This window comes from Phyllostomus discolor, chromosome 7, assembly GCF_004126475.2.
Source record: "Phyllostomus discolor isolate MPI-MPIP mPhyDis1 chromosome 7, mPhyDis1.pri.v3, whole genome shotgun sequence".
Taxonomy (NCBI): domain Eukaryota; kingdom Metazoa; phylum Chordata; class Mammalia; order Chiroptera; family Phyllostomidae; genus Phyllostomus; species Phyllostomus discolor.
Window position 1 is genome coordinate 12,024,663 of NC_040909.2, and position 20,243 is coordinate 12,044,905.

Here is a 20,243-nt window from a genome sequence, read left to right on the forward strand (position 1 = left end):
GTGGAACTGGGCCTTGGTTTGAAGCTCACTGATGAGGAATAGACCAATATAATTTAACTTAGAGATCCCTAAAGAGCTGTCCTCTCGACTGTTTTTAAGCATTTATACAGTGTGAAATATGAGTAAACAGAAGACAGAGACTTCTGTGGGAAAACCTGATAAAATGGGTGGAAAGAACTCTTCTGCCCAGCTTCCTCCAGGCTTGTGCAACCTACAAGTAGAACTTTCTAAGGAAGTTCTTTATTTCCCCAGAATTCTTATCCAGGAGCAGCCACAGGCATGTGTGGGTAACATTTTATCTTTACATTGCAAGAATTTGGATAAGAAGCAAGAGGATAAGGAGTGGTGGTGGGGAAAGGTTATTAGCATTCCATAAATCCTTGGTAAGTAAAATAGGAAGAGATTAAAATCAGTTTAATTACAGAAGTGGATAGGAATGTCAGATTTTCCAGAGCTCCCGAGTTGTGACGTCATCTTCTAATTATAACCTCATAACTCCCCAAGGCAGGGGCCCAGATAAGGAAAATGACTTCAGTGGCTTTTTGCTAAGCCTTCAGGTAGATTCTAAGTCCACAGTAGGCTGAAAAGATGGTTGCCAGTTGGTCCTGTGTGCCCCCTGACTGGCAGCCCCATCTGGTGGCACGAGCTGTCAGGGAAGGGCCATCCATGGAGGGGGAAACAGAAGGAACCCCGTTTCCTAGGGGCACAGTGAGAAAGTCTCGCTCCGCTTGAGGTTAGGTGGGGCAGGGCAAGGAAGCACAGGGCCCCAGGAGCACTTGTGACAGAGGAGCCTGCTGGGTCACAGCCTCCGTCACCATAAGGCGAGGCCCAGTAACCCTGTCCTGTCACTGATGAACACCTGGGAAACAGTCCCCTCCTAAGAGTTTGGTAGACCAAAAGCTTTGAAGAAATAAAGCTACCTTTTAGAGCTTCTAGTACTTAAACACCAAGTTTCTAAAATTTTACCCAAAACTAGAAGAGCCATCTGGAGTATAAATGAACAACACTGTTAACAGTTTTAAAATTGTGATCTACCGATTTTATTTAGATTTTCACTTGGTAAATTTAAAATGAGATGTGAAAAAATGTTTGGCACAAAGGAGGTAATTTGAAAGTTTAGTTAAAATCTGGTCACTGTCTAGAATGGGTTTCTTTTGGGACCTGATTTTCTTTAGCATATTTCTGAGGTCCATGGTTTCTGTTTTGTATAATTATCTCATCATTTTAAACTGATTATTTTGGACCAGCCATAGAAAAATTCCGGACTTCTCAGTCCAACAAAATATCTCTTCAGAATAAAACAATTTTTTCTTACTAAAAAGCTGAGCCAATGGTTAAGATATAAATTAGACTTTTTAATTTTCTTGTCATTTTTGAATGAATAAGTGGATATCTTCTTTCTGTGTGGTATATAGTAATGTGTGCCTTTGGCTTTTTAAAAAATTAAACTTTTAAAACATTTTTGAGGTAATTAGTATAAATATACAAAGAGATCCTGTTTGTCCTTTATGTAGTTTTCCTCAAATGTAACATCCTGCAGAAGCTAACACAGAATCACAACCAGGGTGTTGACCCCGATGTGGTCAAGATGCAGACAGTCAAGATGCAGACGTTTTCCTCACTGTTACAAGGGTCTCCCCTCCCCTGGCCCGAGCCCTGGGACCACTGATCTGTTCTCTGTTTCTATAATTTTGCCATCGTAAGAATGTCACATAAATGGAGTTGCACAGTATTTAACCTTTTCGAATTATCTTTTTCATTCAGCACAATTCCCTTGACATTCATCCAAGTTGTTGCATGTATCAGTTTGTCCATCCTTTGACATTTAAAAAACAATAACAAACTGTGGTAAAGTACAAATAACATAAAATATACCACTTTTTAGTGCAGAGTTAGTTGGTGGTATTAAGTGCATGCACATTGTCATGCTACACTCACTGCCACCCACCCACAGAACTCTTCTCATCTTGTAGACCTGGAGCTCTGTCCCCATCAAGCCAACCCCTCTGCCCAACCCCCGCAGCCCCTGGCAACTACCGTTCTACTTTCTGTCTCTGTGAATCTGACTCTAGGTATCTCATATAAGTGGAATCACTAGTATTTGCCTTTTTGTGATGGGCTTATTTCACTTAGCGTGGTGCCCTTAGGCTCACCCATGTTGTAGCCTGTGTCAGAACGTTCTTTTTAAGACCGAACAATATTCCACTGTGTGCATGCACCACCGTTTGTTTATCCAGTCATCTGCTGATAGGCACTTGGTTTGCTCTCACCTTTGACTGTCTTGAATAATGCTGCTGTGACCATGAGTTTCTCAGTATCTCTTTGTGACCCTCCGTTCAATTCTTTCATGCGTGCACCCATGGGTCGGACTGCTGCATAGCACGGCAGTTCTGTGTTTACTTTCGTGAGGGGCCTCCATACCGTATCCCTTAGCAGCTGCACCGTTTTCCATTGCCCTCAGCTCTGCACACATGTTCCAGTTTCTCTGTAACCGCAGCAACATTTGTTTTCTATTTTTTCAGTAGTAGCCATCCCAATGCATGTGATGTGGTCCCGCCTTGACCAATAAAGACACAGTTTCAGCATGGTCAGTGACTACCTAATGCATCCCTCGTCTCTGGCTTCATTTCAAGATTTAAATTTAAAAACTTCATGAAGAAGCCTGGCCGTTATTTTCACATTAAAGTTCAGTTTTCTTTAGTTCTTCCTTCGTTGATCCTGGGGGGCTCCTGCCTTTGTCCCCAAGGCTGGACCAGGCACCAGGCGGCCATGTGTAGAATAGACACTGCGTGCAGAGGACGTTTATATCCGTGTGGGCCAGTGTAAGGCTTTCTCCCATGCCGGCTGCAGGTGTTTGTGCCCCTGTGCATTCCATGGAGAGTTAACATGTTGCCCAAAGTTCAGCCTCTTATGCATATCTTCCAGGCTTCTTGACACTGGCATTTGAGGTTAGGTCAGGGATAAGGAGTTATTTAGGTCGCCACAAGCATATACTTTTTACCCTAAAAAAAATTCACTGTAGGAGCTATTACTGAATGCAAACACAAGGTTAGTGGTTATATGGTCAGGTAATACAGAGCATTTCAGATCCAGCGTGAATACATTTGGTCCAATTATAAGGTATTTCAGTCCTTTTCAAACTTTGTGGTGAAATGGGAGAACTTACAGGATGTATTTTATTTCCCCATCCATAATTATGGGAAGATGAAATTAAAAAGTCCAAAAGTAAAGGTAAAATCCACTGCTATAAGATGTGGGAGAGGAGCAAATGGCATATTTGCACATTTGCTAGAATTCCTAGCTCCACATTGGTCTGTTCCTAGGAGATCTCTTCCACTCGGGGTGTGTGTGGGGGGGGGGGGTGTCTACAGAGCATGTTGTGACTGACCACTGTCACACTTACATGTGGCGATGCATGACGGAACTGTGCACGCAGGCACCAGTAAACGAAGTACTCCCCCGGCAGGCCATGAAGGGACTGGCTGCGGGTGGGAAGGCATTGCTTGTGTGCTTTGTCGTCTCAGTGTGGCATCTGTTATTAATGCAATGGAGTGTCGATACGAGCTTGAAGTGTGCGAGGAATGCCTTACGATGTTAGAGACTCACGTTATGGATTTTCAGGCAGGCTCGAGGCATGTCGCGTGGTGTGAATTGTTGAAGGGAAATTAGCTGTTGGTGCTACAGCTGGGTGGGTGAGGAGCAGGCCTGGCCCTGTGGCCTGCTTTTCCAGCAGCGTCTGGGGTGACAGAAGGGGATGCAGTCGTGGCCGGCCTTCGTGGTGCTGTGATAAGGAAAAAGTTTGCAAGGGCTCTGGAACCCAAAAATAACTGGATTCATTTTTGAGCTTTGCCACCTATTGTGACTTTGGGCAAAAAAAAATATACTTTCTCTGAGCCTCAATTTTCTGATCCATGAAATGGGAATAATACAAAATATAGGGTATGTAAGGGAGAAGTTTTATATATATATATGTGTGTGTGTATATATATATATATAGGCTTTTACATATGACATATAAAAGCCTATGTGTAGCCCTGGCTGGTGTGGCTCAGTGGACTGAGCACTGCCCTGTGCACCAAAGGGTCATGGGTTCGACTCCCAGTCAGGGCACATGCCTGGGTTGCAGGTCGGGTCCCCGGTTAGGTGGCACAAGAGAGGCAACCACACATTGATGTTTCTCTCCCTCTCTTTCTCCCTTCCATCCCCTCTGTCCTAAAACTAAATAAATAAAATCTTAAAAAAAAGCCTATGTGTATATATAACAGTGCTTACCATACAGACAGAGCTACACAAATGGTAGTTGCTTTCATCCCTTACTTACTCACAGTTTGGTGGCAGAATAGGATTGTAATGATTTTAAAAACTGTCCAGTTACTCAGCAACCAGTCGCTGAGCAGTTGGCCCACTGCTAAACTGAGTAAACTGAGAGGAAAATGACCTGTTACAGTTTAACTTCTTGGATTAATGGGAATGCTGGCAGAAAAAGCGTATGAACAAATGGGTAGAGAAAGGCTTTTTCAGATAGCCTAGCTGTCAGGTCCCTGAATAGACTGCCTAACTTGGGTGTGTTTTGAAGTCTGGGTTATTTGATCACACACAGTAGCTCTGATTGGCTACTGATGACCAGAGTTGTTCCTGCCTCCGCGCTGTCGTCCTCAGCTCTGACAGCTGTGCGAGCCGGGCAGTGACCCGGAAAATGCACGTGGAAACGCCAGCTGGCCTCTCCCGAGCCTGCCCTGTGGTCTGACACAGCCCGGCAGCGCTCTACACTGAGGACCCCTGTAAGCCTGCGCCCAGGGGGTGGGTGCTGCTGCCACCTCGTCCCCTTTTCAGACGAGGAAGCGAGATGTAGATCAGTTAGTGCGGTGGGACTCCGAGCCAGTCTCCAACCCGTGTTCGCTGCCCTCTGTAGGTGGGCTGTATTATTCGTCAGTGTGTTGTTGTCTGTCACATTTCGAAGGTGTGTCAGAAAACCTGTTACTCTTAATTATATTTAGTTAACAAAATAGGTTCCTGACAATCCCTTTGGAGATAAGTTATTTTTAATTAAGTGGTATTTGAGGGATATCTGGCCACACTACTTGCTGAAAAATCCCTGCAGCCCGTATTTAATTGAAATAACTTGTTACACTGGCCATCTTTCTGCCGAATCTTTTCCTTGTTTTCAAAAATATCAAGTATATTCCTGAATAAACTATTTTAGTTGAAATGTGGGGGTTTCGTTTGATTGATTCACCAAATGGAAATGCACTAAGGAGACCAGTGAGGTCAACTTTATTTTAACATTACCACTGCCTTCATTTTCCATTTCCTGTTTTTTCATTGACTGGAATAGAAAGATTCACTTTCCTGCTTGATGCGATAAGCATGTTTTGCCGAGTTGATGCACGATTAACCAGTCGCCATTAAAACTCTCTCCTGGAGATGTATGCCCAAGTAACTCCGTGTCTCCTCTCCTACCTAACTGCTTGTTTCCGAGCTTTTAATGCTGCCTCATCTTTTATGCCTTTATCTTTCTTTGAACCAGGTACCTCTCTGCTCCCTTTCACTTGCCTTTTTCTGTGCCATTCTTTCCTTGCTACCCTGTGCAAACCCAGGCCCTAGAGAAACAGAAAGAATACACTGCCTGCCTCAGGAGCGAGCGAGACATGCTCAGAGAGGAGCTGGCTGCCCTGAAGGAGACAGTGGAGGCGGGAGAGGTACGTATGACAGCACCTGTCAGCACCAGCCTGTGTCCCTCGGCGCTTCACTCTGCCTTCCTTTCACCCTGTCCTCTCTCCTGGCATGAACACAAGCCACAGTGCTCATTCTCCAGTCCACAGTTGGTAGGTTTAAGTCGTTTCTCCTAGAGAGCTGGGTTCCGCGTGACTAGCTCTAACCAGGTTCCACCTGTGGCAGGCCTGCTGCCACAGGGTCACCTCCCAGAGCACACTGCTTCCGCGTAGGTCGTATTTGTGATGGTGGCTTTTCTCCTTCCCCACAGAAACACGGCTTAGTCATAATCCCCGACAGCACTCCCAACGGCGATGTCAATCATGAGCCCGTGGTGGGAGCCATCGCTGTGGTGTCTCAGGAAGCTGCTCAGGTCTTGGAGTCGGCAGGAGAAGGCCCTCTAGGTAAGACACGGTGGCTCTGTCAGCTGGGATTAGTGTTACCCCGTTAGACTCCCAGTGTGTTCGTTTCCCACCTTGGGAGACAGAGACGGCGCAAGGACTGTCTGAGCTTTATCCGATCCTTAACAGGAGAAAATCTGGGCACGTTGTCTTCCGGCATCCTTGGCCTTGGGTCATGGTAAGTCCCCTGGCTGAAAGCACTCTGGGTACACAGACATGGCTTTTCCACTTAGACACAGCGCATCACTTTTTCAGTTAAATGCAGACCGGCGCCCCAGGGGACCAGTGGGCTGCTGGTGACTTTCCAAGTATGTCTTCTTCCTGGAGCATCTGGTTTTATGTTCTGCTACTTCTCCAAGGTTCTTGCAGTTCTTTGCCATCTCATTTCTTAAGGCAAGAAACAGATGACCAAGAACGTAGATACCAGAGGAGTGTTATTTCTAGAACACAGCTTCTGAGCCTCTTTAAGTCCAAGCCTCTTAAATTTGGCCCTTTGAGAATCTCGTGACGCCTCTCTCAGGAACCACACAGGCGCCCATCAGCTCCTCCACTAAGAATCCTGCTCTAGAGGAAGAAAATGACACAGGTGGACACTGTATGATCTGCTTACTTGTATTTAAAACAAATGATCTTTTTTCCACCTTGTTTTCATAGACGTGTAGGTTTCCTAGAAGAGTGGGATGTAAAAGTGAGCGAAGTCAAACTTCTCAAAAGTTAGTGAGCACTGCCTCCGCTGCCCGCAGTTACGGAGGGTAGTCTGGGGGCGGTCTGACGGAGCAGAAGGGCTGGCCTGGCGAGTGAGAGCTGCTGAGAGAAGGCACTGGGTGCACGGCTCTGGCAGCTCACAGAGTTTCTCCTGCCCGTTGGGAAGGTGTGAGGAAGAAAGCAGAACTTAGATCGAGCTGTGATCCTGACTTGTTGCAGGTGGCCAGGGTGTCCACACTTTTGGCATCTCTGGGCCACACTGGAAGAAGAAGAGTTGTCTTGGGCCACGCATTAAATACACTGTGACACGTAATCACAAAACAATCTCATAATGTTTTAAGTAAATTCACAATTTTGTGTTGGGCTGCATTCACAGCCATCCTGAGCCGCAAGCGGCCTGAGGGCCACAGGTGGGGCACCCCTGTGTAGGGGGTGCTGACTAAATGGCAGCTACTGCTTTTACTCATCCATGCTTTTACCCCTCAGCCCAAGGGGCCTATTTTAATATGTGTGCTTGGGAACAAGTAGCCCCACCACCTCATTTCCAGGCCAGGAGCAGCCCTGTGATCCCGCAGCTGAGCCCGGTTAGCCCTTGGTGGCCCGCATTCCTTCACCCGCTAGCTTTTGTGGGTGCTTGCTTCTTCCAGCATTGTCTTCCTCTGTTTCCTTTGTCCCAGCCTCTCCTCTCAGTCCCCCTCTTAACCCCTGAGCTCGGTCCCGTGGCTGGTTTTCCCTGCTCAGGGCCCACCTCAGCCTGTGGGAGCGCCCTCGGCGTTGGAGTTGTCAGTCTGCTGGTGGGAGCTGCAGGGTTCTGAGCAGGGACACGATCGTTGTACTTCGGTTTGTCTTTAAGTGGAAGATCACTGCTCTTGGGAGCAAATGCTGTATTTAGTGCCTGATAAATATCGGCTGTGTGGGAATGTGTTGAATAATGAGGTGCTTTTCTCTAACACCATTAAAGCCTTCGTGTCTCGATAGAACTGTACGTTGTTTATCAAATAATATTTGCTGTTTTTAAATTTATGGAATTATTTTTTTATTATTTCTATACTTCATTACAAATTCATTTTACAACCTTTTCAATTTGTTGTAGATGTAAGGCTACGAAAGCTTGCTGGAGAAAAGGAAGAGCTACTATCACAGGTAAAGGCTTTCTTCTCATTGGAAGGTCGGGTTACCCGAAACTGACTGAACCACATGGTAAAATGTTAGAGACACACTTATTTTAAAGATCAGTACTCAAGTAAGATTTGAAGGATAAAAATATTCATGTATCATTGTTGTCTCCTACTCTTTGAAAAAAATTACAGGACGCGTAGTCTGAGGGCCAGACAGTGCTGCAGAGCTAGCTGTGAAGACAGACATGCTCGGCCCTGCCCCCCCCCCCCCCTTACCCCTGGCCATTCCTGCCCGGTGCTCTTAGCTAATTCTTTCGGTGCGAACTGTTCTTGTGTATTTGTCCATAACATGCTTAAGTTGCTTCTCGACTGTTCTGTTTTTGGCATCTCTGCTGCCATCCATCTGTGGAAGGTGAACATTCCGCTTCCCTCATCCCCTGCCCCTGCCACACATGCGTGTGTACTCCCCGTCCCCACATCCGCCCAATAAAGAGACAGCGTCCTTCCAGTCTGTTTATGCTGCTGGTAGGGCTCTGTAAACACTACCCACAGTGGAGCCATGGCGTGTTCTGGGATCGCCTTTCATCTCTCTCACAACTCTTCATCCCCCCCCCCAGAGTTAGTACTGTAGCATTCCTTTTCATTTCCTTGCTTTTCCGTGTGTTTGTTACTGATTTAGTTGCAGGCTGACCGACAGTAATTAAATCCTCTAAGCGTGTTCAGATGCACGAAGTCTTCTCTCGGTTCCATCCTTTCGACTCTCCGAGACTCTGACTCATCCCGTTCTGCCTTACTGGCTCGTTCCCTGGGTGCAGGGACCTGACCGCCCTTTGTCGTCTTCCAGGGTTTCCTCCGTCTGCCCTCCTCCTCTTACTCGTTTCCGTATTTTGGTACATCCTCCAGTAACGTCCTGAGAAGAGGGTGTGTGGGCTGTAAATTTTCCTTAACTTGGAGGCCTGAAAATGTCTTCATGTTACTGTCTTAGCTGATCCAGCGGTTTGGGTACAGAATTCTGTGTTTCAGTTGTTTTCCTTCATCTTTCCTCCTTTTTTAGAAATTGCTTCATTGTCTTCTGACTTCCATTGTGGCTACTGAGAACTTCAGGGACATTTTGGTTTTGGTCTTTTGTACGTGACCCCTTTTCCTCTCTCTGAAAGCGTACATCATACTCGTTCTTCCTGGTGTTCTGAAGTTTCGCGGTGATGTGGTCTGGAGTTTTCATGTGTGGTCTGGGACCCTGTCGGTTTGAGGAACTCCTGTCTTTCAGTTCTGGGAAATTCTCCTGAGTGATTTTTCTCCCTTCCCATCTTCTGTGTTATCTCCTTTGGAAACTCCCATTCAGTCATTCAAATGTCAAATGAGAGTCCACTGTTTAATAGGCTCTATTCTAGGCATTTAGGATCTTTCAGTGAAGAAATCAGTTAAAAAAAGATTCCTGCCCCAGCGGATCTTGCATTCTAGTGGTGGGAGACCAGGCAATGAACAAGCAGTGTAATCAACAAGTAAATTGTAGGGTATGTAAGAGACTTGTGTGTCTCCAGCCACACACTTGTGTGTATCGGTGCAGGCGTGGAGTGGGCAGAGTTAGGTTTTACTGGGCGAGTGTAAAAGGGCGGAGGAGGTGAGAGGGTGAGAGGGCCCTAGAGATTGAACTGGTGAGGACGTTCAAGAGGACATCAGGGAGACACCGAGGCACGGAAGCAGCAGATTGCAGGCGCCAGTAGAACCAAAGGATTTTTGGAGTTGGGGTTCAGAGACAATGTGCTGGAAAGGTCTGGAGTAGCAGTTAGAGAGAAGATACATGGATCGGAAGTATGTAGGGATTGCTGTATCTAATAGATAGAGTACGTGACTGAGGGAATGAGTGGTTGACGGCAAGAAGGGGTGATGGCAAGATCCTTGGGAGGAGGTGTTCTGGAAGCTGAGATATCACTTGTAGCAGAAATCCTCTATTTAGATGTATTTTGAAATTGCCAAGAATTAAAGACAGGGACAGTGTTGATGAAGTGGGAGACAGCAGCTAAAGTAGTGAAGAAAGAGTGGGACGATGAGGGGTCGTTAGTGTGCATACTTTGAAGAGATCAGATTAGGAACTGGGAGTTTCAGGAGGAGAGAGGGAGGACAGTGTGGCAACAGCAGGGACACCAAGAGGACACCCCTTCCACCTTCAGGCTCAGCAGCAGGAGGCCGTGGGAGAGAGACACAGAGCTTGCGAGGGCTGCAGAGGAAGCAGGGTCCCGCTGGAGCGCCGGGTGAAGGGAGCGCGCGGAGACGAGATCGAGGATCAGCAGGGGTTGCTGGGGATAGGCCGGTCACCCAGAGGGCACAGCGGGAGAGGGTCAGACTCGGGGCAGGTTGGGAGGTGAAGACAGAGCAGGGTTTGCACAGAGCCTTTTGGGGAAGAGTGCAGGAGAAGGTATGACCCTGCTTGAGGCGGACGTAAACAGGAGCGATGGGGGTAATGAGAACAGTCTCCGCTCACTCAGGGCAGATAGCACTGGGCACCCTCTGCGTGTTGAAGGGGCAGCCTTGCCTGGGAAGCGATGCCTTAGTCCCAGTGCAGAGCTCGCCCTTTCCCCTTTAGGGGGTGGCAGACTTGTTCCAGGTGCTCAGGCTCCCCCTTGACCCTTCTTAATGGAGTTGAGGACACAGTGGGGGAAGCCACCTGGAACTCTGAGCATGCAGGCTCACCCTTGGCCCTTGAGGAAGGAGGAAGAGAAGGCATGGGAAGGCTCCATCTCGGTCCTAGAAGTAGCACCGTCTGTAAGGGGGAGGGGGGCATGGGTAGACCCACTCCGAATCGTGCTTGCTATGATGGTAAGAGCTGTAGCGTCTGGGGAGACACAACTGATTTCTGAAGGAGGGGACATCAGACCTCTGGCCCTGATGCTCTTCTGTTTCACTCCTCTTTTCCCATCTTCGTTTGCCTTTTTTGCTTCACTTTTAAAAGAGTTTCTCAACTTAATCTTCTGATACGTTTATTGAGTTCTACTTTCGCAGATAATCTTCACTCATCTCAGAGGATAGTGAGAGACCGTTTGTTTCCTGATGTTTCCTTCTGGTTTCAGTTGGTTTCCTTCCAGCTGCTCTTTCCTGTGTGTTTACTCCGTCCTGAGTGCGGGGTGCTGGCAGGCTGCACTGAGGAAGTGGGTGAGTGTGTCCAAGCGTTTGTGAAGATTGACGTGCCTGGTGTTTTCCTGGGAACCTTCAGTGTGGGAATGCCGGTCTTTCGTCTTGGGCTAGCCAGAGCGTTCTGTTTCGTCGTGACTAGTCTCCTGCCGGAGGGTGCGGGCCCAGCTGTCTGCATTCTGGGACCGGAGCAGGGACTAGAGGCCTCAGAATTCAGCGCTTTTCTGTTCACCTCATCTCCTTGTTTGCTACACGTGGGGCTCCTTCCTGTCTCCACTCAGCCTTATTTTTTCCTCCAACCCCATTCCCTTTCATTTTGTAGTTTCTTCATTTTTCAAATTAAAAGAAGAACCCGGCCTTATTAGGGTATAACTGGTGTAGAATAAGGTGCACATACTGAAAGCGTACAAAATTACGTATCTGTGTTATTTTCCTGGGGCTGTTACTACAGACTCCCGCAGACTGGGTAGCTAGGAACAGAAGTGTATTGTCTCACAGCTCTGGGGACCGGAGGCCTGAGATCAGGGTATCAGCGCTGTGTTGGTTCCTCCCGAGGCCTGTGCAGGGACATCTGCTCCACGCTTCTCTTTTGTCCGCTTTGGGCATCTTCAGCATTCTTTGGCTTATAGATGACATTCTGTGTCTTCACATTGTCTTCCCTCTCTCTGTGTCTCTCTGTTCATCCGGAATTCTTTTTAGAAGGACATCAGTCGTGTTGGTGTAGCGCTCCTCCCTACTCCAGTATGACCTCGTCTCAGCTCAGCCATGAAATGACTCTGTTTCCAGAAAGGGCATATTTTGAGGATTTCAATATATGAATATATGAATTTGACGTCATTATGAGTCAAAATTCCACTTATAACAATGCCTGTGGAATGATCACCGCAGTCAAGATGGTGAAAAGATTCGTAACGTTCCAGAGTTTCTGTGTCCCTTTGTAAACCTCGCTGCACCTCCCTCTCCCACTCCAGGCAGCCACTGATCTGCCTTCTGTCCCTGTGGATGAGCGTGCACACCCCAGAGCTCCGTATAATTGGAATACATCTTTCATACACTTAGAGACTTAGCCATGCTGTTGCCTGTGTCGGTAGTACTCCCCCTCCCCTTTTTGCTGAGTGGTAATTCCATTGTGTAAATGTAACTCAGGTGGTTTACCCTCCTGTTGATGGACATTGGGGTTATTTTTAGTTTTGGCTATTGTGAATAAGCTACTCTGAATGCCCTTTATTTTGGGTAAGATAAGGTAGATTATGTAGCCAAACTAAAAAATGTATTTCCCATGGTTTCTGTACACAGAAAAACTTCTAACTAAGAATATTTAACCCAACTCTAAAACAAAACAAAAACATGTAACTGCCCATAGAATTTCCATTTTGAATAAAAATAAAAAAATACGGGAGGGTGGTGTTCTGAAACCCTGCACAGCTACTAGCGTGGTCCCTGGTGCCGGAGCTCCGCCTTACGTGTGTGTTCACAGCGTCTCCCAGCACCTGCAGCGCCATCCCATGGCGGTGCCCAGGACCGCATGGCTGCTTTGTGTGGCTCAGGAGGGTCTGCCTCTGCCTCCCCCAGAGCCTGGATCTTGCTGACCAGCTGCGTTTCCCCCGCAGATTAGGAAACTGAAGCTGCAGTTGGAGGAGGAGCGGCAGAAGTGCTCCAGGGGCGACGGCGCGGCGGGTGGGGACTTGGCCGGGCTGCAGAACGGCTCGGACCTGCAGTTCATCGAGATGCAGAGTAGGTGCTGTGCAGGCCCTTCCCGGTCTGTGTGTGTGTGGGCCGTGTCCGGGGAGGGGGGTCATAACCCACATCTCTCAGGAGGAGCTGTTACAAAGGCTGGTCAGCCCTCAGCTGGTCCAGAAGAGCAGTCTCAGTCAGTGACGGGACGAGCAGGAGCGTCTGCTGGCCTGAGTGCCTCGGGGGGGCGGTGAGGAGAGCACTCTCCCCACCCGCTCCTAGGCAGGTGATTTCTAGGAACAGTTTGCAAGTGGTGACACCCATGTCAACTTCAAGCTCCCATGCAATGAACGCCCTTCCTAATTGTAATTTTTTGTGTGGAATTTATCTTGGAATAATTGGAGGAATATATTTGGAACTAATTCACACTGATATTGAGTAGCTTCAGAATTTTTTCTTGTTAACTTCAATTGATTATTATTAGATGGAATTTAAAACAAGGTCGTAAAATAAGCCTATTCAGTTTATTTAAATTACTCGTTTTTTTCCCTTTCTACTTTTGACCCCATATTATGTTATTTTTTAAAGATTTTATTTATTTAATTTTAGAGAGGATGGGAGGGAGAAAGGGAGAGAAACATCAACGTGTGTAAGATACATTGATTGATTGCTTCTTGCACGCCCCCAACCGGGAACCTGGCCTGCAACTCAGGCATGTGCCTGACTGGGGATTGAACCGGCAGCCTTTCGGTTTGCAGGTGTCGTGACACTCAGTCTGCTGAGCCACACCAGCCAGGGCATGACCCCATATTATTTTAAAATGCCTACTGAATTCACAGTAATTCCCATGGTGGGGACAATTTAGAAGCCATTCATATATAATTAGATACTGTATAATTTACTGAAAGGAAATACAATTATTTTTTCAATTGGAATAGTGGCATTTCTGGTAACGTATTTTAAAATATTGGTTATTCCATGGCTTTTTCATCAAAACATTTTGTATTAGGCCAAAGAGAAAAAAAACTGCTTGGATTAAGGCTTATTAATACAGTTAATACCATCTTTTGAGGTTATTGTTACTGGATATCAGGTTAACTCCCTGGTGGATATTTTGTTCTAGACATGCCATTTTGGCACAGAGGGTTGATGAAGACAGGGACCTGCTGAGAAGGAGGCTGGGATGGTGACCCGAGCCACTGCGATGGCTGCCGACGGTCTTAGAGAGGGGACAGGAAAGGGGAGAGATTGGAGAGATTGGCCTAAAGCAGCAAAATCAAAAGGAATTACGCTGCGGGGCAGTGGGCATGCGTTTGTTTATGTGTGAGTGCGTCCTGGTGCGGGCAGGCGTTGCCTGGCGCTTGTGAGAGGCAGGGCGCAGTGCCAGCTGGAGCAGCATGTGGAGGTGCGCTGAGCAGGACTGGGCAAGGCTGGGCCTGGCTTGTAAGCACAGAAGCGGGCAGCCCGGGCCAGTGTAACTCAGTTGGTTGGAGTGACATCCCATGGACCAAAGGTTGCAGGTTTGAGCCCTGGCTAGGACACATCCATACGTTGCGGGTTCAATCCCCAGTCACAGCATGTACAGGAGGCAACCAATTGATGTTTCTCTCTCACATCAGTTTCTCTCCCCCACACACCCCCCCCCTCTCTAAAATCAATGAAAAAATGTCCTTGGGTGAGGATTTAAAAAAAAAAAAAAAGCAGGCAGCTCCCTGCACCAGAAAGCCAGGAGAGGAGCCCTGACGCCCATGGGGTCTGGCCACTGCCTTGGCCATGAGCACGGCGTCTGGGGCGGAATTTCCAAACACAGATGGAAAGGCGGAGGCGAAGGACTTACTCTTTTGAAAAGAGGAAGGGATGGGTGGTTTGGAGTGGGAAGGAACATTTCGAAAGTAAATTGCTAGGGTGAAGAATTAAAAAACTAGATCCCGAAGCTTGTGTTTTAGGGCCCAGGAGTAGGCCCAGGGGTCATTCTCTTGGACTCCCAGGGGTGGCTTCTGGGGAGAGGGTTTTATAACCCCATTACTTTCAGGGTGACAGTAACCATCCAGTTAGAACAGCCTCTTGCGTTCAAGATTATATAGGTAGCTGCAACCTTAGTTATGGGGAACAGCACTGAAGTTCCTGAGTTAGGTAGTTACACAGGGTTTATCTCCTGCAAGACTTCCATCTCTGTGCCCTGTCCTCATTTCAGACCGTGACTGTTGTTAAGTTTGGCATGCTGGAGGGAATTTTTTCTCCCCCGTCATTCATGCACTTCTCATTTTAAATGATTTACTTCTTAGGTGAAATGTGTGTCTACTGATTTATATAGCTTTACCCATGCCATATTTTCATATATTATTGAAAAGCATTTGTTTCAACAAATATGTACTAAGCATACACTGTGTGCAAAGCATTTGGCTAGATACACAGGGGGACTCAAAAAGGCTAGACAAGGCCCCTCTCATTGCATATATGTTAAGAGTGCATGATAAATGTTATAAAAGGATGCAAACAAAATGCCACAGGGGAAGAAGTTACAGTTAACTAAGGAGAGTTGTGAAGGAGATGAAAATTGAGCATAACCTTGGAGGTTGGTTATGACTTTAATCAGAGGTGGGGAGCGAGGGGCACTTGCGGTATCGGGGAGCAGCACTGGGAGGTGGGAAGGTGCAGGGCTGGGGTCTGGGAAACTGGGGCGCCTAGTCCTGTGAGCGCAGAGGCTCCCTGGGCCACGGGGCTGCCGAGAAGCCCAGCCGACAGGGCTCCTTGCCTAACGCTCCACTACATTCATCATGGGGTGAAGGGTTGCGTTTTCTCCTAACTCCAGACCCAAGGGGTGCTGTTACAAGGCAGGTGCTGGGGCTCCTGGCACCCACAACCCCAGAGGCTGGGCTGCTCGTGTGCCTGATGGGCCCCACCTTCCCCTCTCAGAGGTGATTCACTCTTCTCTTCTGTTCTAGGAGATGCTAATAGACAAATTAGTGAATACAAGTTTAAGCTTTCAAAAGCAGAACAGGATATAACTACCTTGGAACAAAGCGTAAGTACTTCTTTTCAGGGTAGCAAGTGATTTAAATTCCCTTAAGGCACATCTGCTTCCTGCAGCTCAGAGGCTAGCAAATGAGTGCGGAGGCTTCTTCGCGCTGCCTTTACCCTTGACCCTCTAGAGCAGCTCTGTATTCGAGCGGGAGAGCCGGCGGAGAACACCTGGCAGGCCGCATCCGCCTTCTGTGTTCTGTGAAAATGTAAAAAACCGTAGCTATACCTCAGGTTTTTAATGAATCATGAGAATTCAGGAAGATCATGCTTTATTACAGAATGCTTACTGGACATTTCAAGATGTCCAAATACTTTTCTACTTAGTGAGTCTCCTCCTGCAGTGTTACTTTGGCACTTAAACAGTATGGTCATCATAAAACTTATCATGGGAAATTGGCCCTATAATAACTCTATAGCCGGAATCCTCTGGGGACATTTCTTGACTTATAAATAGCAGTTGGGTTCTGAGAGGACCTATGACTCACCCTGAGGGGCCTTGTTAGTATTGGGTTACTTGGGGTTTTAATGACATTGTACTTCCACTGTGGCCGCAAAGAGGTGATGGCTGCCAGGGCCCGGCACCAGAGGCCTGTGTTCTCCCGTTTGCAGATCAGCCGGCTCGAGGGGCAGGTGCTGAGGTATAAGACTGCTGCTGAAAATGCCGAGAAAGTGGAGGACGAGCTGAAGGCAGAAAAGAGGAAGCTGCAGCGAGAGGTATGGGTTCTGACGTGCTGCTGGACAGCACTCCGAGAAACACCCCTGTGGAAGTCAGGGCTTGGTCGCTCCAGGAACTTAGTCCGGCCCCGTCTGCGCAAACAGCGTGGAGCCACTCGTTTGTGTTGGTCTTCAGCCTGCGCAGTGACTGCCATTTGCTTTTATGTGCTGTTAGTTGGATAATAAAAAAGGAGTGATTTTTATTTTTGTTTGAGATAGACCTGTTTCTCCAACTGCTGCATGTAGGTCCCGTGGGACTAGGGCGCAGCACCCTTGCTGCACACCAGTGGCTGACCAGGCCGTCCGTTAGCGGTATGCCCACGTCCCAGAAAGTTGAAAATGAAGTAGCACTTTGCTTTGTTTCTGACCTGAGCAGTGACCGCATTCTGTCTGTCTGCAGTTACGGACGGCACTGGACAAGATCGAGGAGATGGAGATGACCAACAGCCACCTGGCCAAGCGGCTGGAGAAGATGAAGGCCAACAGGACAGCACTTCTGGCCCAGCAGTAGGGAGGCTGCGAGGCCGCCCGGCCGCCCGCCCGCGGGCTGCTCCTGGGGCCCCGCCCCGGAGGACTGACTTCTGCCCATTGACAAACCCCTTTCAGTACTGTTTGAGTTTTGTCGTTAATATAGCCACCTTTGTATTTTATAATTTATGAGAGAATGAAATAGGTTTGAATCTTCATGAATGAACATTTTGGATTTTGTTTGTAGTTTAATTCTAGACTAAACTGGTCCATGCTGGGTTTTTTATTCCCGTAATTTTAGAATCCAGTTTACTCTCCATTTCCCCCCAGCTGCCTCAGTGCCCGGGCACGCAGAGGCCTTGGCCCGGGGTCGGAGGGCGGCAATTCCGGGAGTGCCCGCTGAGCTGCTTGCTGGAGCCTCAGAAAAACCCAAGTGCCTTCACCACAGTGCAATTCAGCCTTCAGTGACCCCCGGCGGTCACAGATATCTGCCCTTGGTATCAGAGAGCGTTTATATTTTAGTGAAGGAGCAGACGGGCTCACAGGTGGGGGATATAAGCGTCACTAAAACTTATATGTTTGGAGGAAAAGCCTTTTTTTTGTAAAATTAAATTTATATAAGAAAATGTTAGAAAAAGATATGCTTTATTGCATGGGGCAGGGGAAGTCCAAGGCCTAATGCTCTTAAAGGAAGAGTAGGGTCCTTAGTCTTCAACATCAGCTGTGCTGTATCTGTTCAAGTATTTCGTCTGCTGCTGCTTTGTGCAACGAAACCTCAGACATGCCCAATGGGGGGGGGCAGGGCAGGCAAGCGGGACATCCGCCTGAAGATTCTATTAAACACACCCTTCTGCTGACCACAACTGGCTGCTGGCACATTCGTTCTGTTGGAGGAGCCTTTGAAACAAGTTACGGCAGCCACGCCTCACTTGCCCCCCTTCCTCTCTCTGCTTCCTACGGAAACTCTGCAATGTGGGCCTTTTTCTTTGGAGAACTTCAGTTTCGTCTTTAAAGGTACACAGTTCAAGAGGTTTCTGTCATCAAGTGTAGTCATTTTGCAGGATTTGTGATGCTCTTTCGCTCTCAGAATCTAGGTGGTTTTATGGGAATTATTGTATCCAGTGTGGGTAAAGTCCAATAAATTGAGGCCACATAAGAATAAAATTAGACCTGAAACTAGATAATAAAGGTAACTCAAATGTGAATAAATTATTCTGTTGTTCAGAGTAATTAGTCCTTTGTGTTTAGCATATATGTAGACAGCAATCCCTTGAATTAAGATGATTTGCTATTTGGAGGGGGTGACATGCTCTGAAATTCAGGTTTATCCCAGAATTCCCTAGTTGGAACCGACAGGGTGGTCCCGCTCGCACGGCCTTGGAAACCCCCCTTCCTCCGCACCCGGGGTCCCTCAGCCTGTGCCCCTCCCAGGCTCCCAGGCTCTCTCCTCCGATATCCCGGTCTCCTCCTCAGAAGCTGTAAGTGCTGGACCCTGATTCTTGCCCCTTCTGTGGCACAAGCAACGTCTCTGTCTGCGGTCCCTGTCTTTCCCACAGGGAGTGGCTCCACTGCTCCGTACGGCAGTTTTCTGTTCTTCCTACCAGAACTTTCTTCCTTCAGTCTTGTAATCTGGGTTCTGCCTTAAAAATACAGGCATTTGTCCTTCCTGGGCTGCCTGCATATTTCTGTTGATGCAGGTTAGTATTAAGGTAGCTTGTTTTAATGGCATTTACAGCTTAAGTTCATGTTTTCCCATCATCCTTCTTCAAACAATACCTAGGACTTTCATTATGTTAAGCTGGTAGTACTCATAGCCATTACAAAGTGGACTGCCGTAAAAACCCACCCAGTCACTGACTCAATAAGGACTACGGTCTTCTCTCTAGTCTTCTTCAAATTCAGAACCAGTTCTTCCTCGGTCAGTGAGGGTACTGCCAGGTTTTCAGCTCGGCTTTCTCCCCAGCCAGTGTCGTTGCATCTCTTTGTGCTCAGGACCTCTGGTACAGGCACCTGAACCAACGTCACATCTATTGCCCAATATTGGAAACTCACCAGAATACAGAACGAATCTCAATCTGTGAAATCTTCAAGGCCTTACTAGAATTCTTATATGCCCAGCGGGCTTTCAAATTACTTTCGGGATTCTTTAACATTATGAGGTATATACTAGGTGAAAATCAATCTAGAAAAACTTTCAAGTGTAATGAAATTAAGTAAGTCATGTTAAGACACATCTGACAATTTATTTATCCTCAATCCACCATTATAGCCAACGGAGCTACTAGCTAGAAGGCCAATGTGAGTCTTCAGCCTTCAGGCCTACCGCAGCAGGATACAAGGGGGGAACAGCACACCCGGAGTCCGCAAGTGAGCCCTTTAACACCGCTCAAAGACTTTGTACAGGTCGGGCAGGTTGGCGAGCTGCAGGACGGTTCCGTCTTCCGTGAAGTGTTTGGGAGGCAGGAGGTGTGAGCGGAAGGCTTTGTAGACGACGTGCTCCACAGTCCACTTCCAGGGCTGTGGGGCGGAGCCGGGCCCTCCACCCTGGAAAAGACGTGTCAGGTGTCGTGAGCCTCCCCGTTTGCTGCCGGCGTACACTGCCTTCCTGGCTGACGGGCGTGCACGGGGCCAGGAAAGTCTTGGTAGCTGATCACGATGGGCCGTGTTACCCAAAGCTTGTGACAGCCTCTGAGGGAGCCTGCAGGCCTGCCCACCAAAGACGAGGTGGGGGAAGTGACGAAGCCTGGCTCTTGTGAGACTCGCTCCCCGGACCCTGCTTCCATCCGGGGGTCTGTGTTACTGCGGCAGGACCTAACAGAATGTCTGGTCCTGACGGTGATGTTTGGGGAGCAAGCGTAGGAAGTAGTTTTTAATTCTCCTCTAAATTTTGGGGTCTAAATGGAGCCCCATTTTCCTAAAAGCACCACAGGTAAGAAGTGAAGAAAAACATAACTATTTCATGTACAGGAAAATGTTCATTCTTATCCATCCTTTCCGTGAAGTATATTTTCCCAGCCAAATGGGACACTCTGAGCACGGGTTGGTAAGTGTGCCCCGTCACCTCCCTCACCGGAACGAGGTGTTCCCTGGGAACTCTGGCCAGCAGGACCTGGGCTGAATCTCTGCCCCAGCACCCACAGGCTCCGGGAACCCTGGGGCATGCCAGCTGTCCCTCAGTCTCCCCCCCCCCCCCGCCCCCCCAAAACGGGAGCGCATCACTTCGCCTCAGAAGAGGACCGCAGTCACCACCGAGGGTGGTCACGTACGTCAAGCTGCCACCCTTTCATTCTTAAAACTA

At 48.0% G+C, this 20,243-nt stretch overlaps 2 protein-coding genes across 18 annotated transcripts in view; one reads left to right on the forward strand and one right to left on the reverse strand.

Moving 5' to 3' along the window:
- Window positions 1-18,157, forward strand: part of LRRFIP2 (LRR binding FLII interacting protein 2) — a 105,211-nt gene extending 87,054 nt beyond the window's left edge. For 12 of the 16 annotated variants that reach the window (XM_028518488.2, XM_036030515.1, XM_036030517.1 and 9 more), the window contains 7 exons: window positions 5,598-5,699; window positions 5,984-6,116; window positions 7,912-7,961; window positions 12,676-12,799; window positions 15,685-15,764; window positions 16,373-16,477; window positions 16,878-18,157. In XM_028518488.2, the coding sequence (XP_028374289.1) occupies window positions 5,598-5,699; window positions 5,984-6,116; window positions 7,912-7,961; window positions 12,676-12,799; window positions 15,685-15,764; window positions 16,373-16,477; window positions 16,878-16,988 (705 nt within the window). In that variant the 3' untranslated portion in view covers window positions 16,989-18,157. The remainder of the gene's footprint in view (window positions 1-5,597; window positions 5,700-5,983; window positions 6,117-7,911; window positions 7,962-12,675; window positions 12,800-15,684; window positions 15,765-16,372; window positions 16,478-16,877) is intronic. The other 4 variants (XM_036030520.1, XM_036030521.1, XM_028518492.2 and 1 more) reach the window with 3 other exon arrangements.
- A 1,006-nt stretch (window positions 18,158-19,163) lies between these two features.
- MLH1 (mutL homolog 1) overlaps window positions 19,164-20,243 on the reverse strand; it is a 35,854-nt gene continuing 34,774 nt past the window's right edge. Inside the window, exon 19 of one of the 2 annotated variants that reach the window (XM_036030525.1) lies at window positions 19,164-19,492. In XM_036030525.1, the coding sequence (XP_035886418.1) occupies window positions 19,322-19,492 (171 nt within the window). In that variant the 3' untranslated portion in view covers window positions 19,164-19,321. The remainder of the gene's footprint in view (window positions 19,493-20,243) is intronic. The other variant, XM_028518228.2, reaches the window with a different exon arrangement.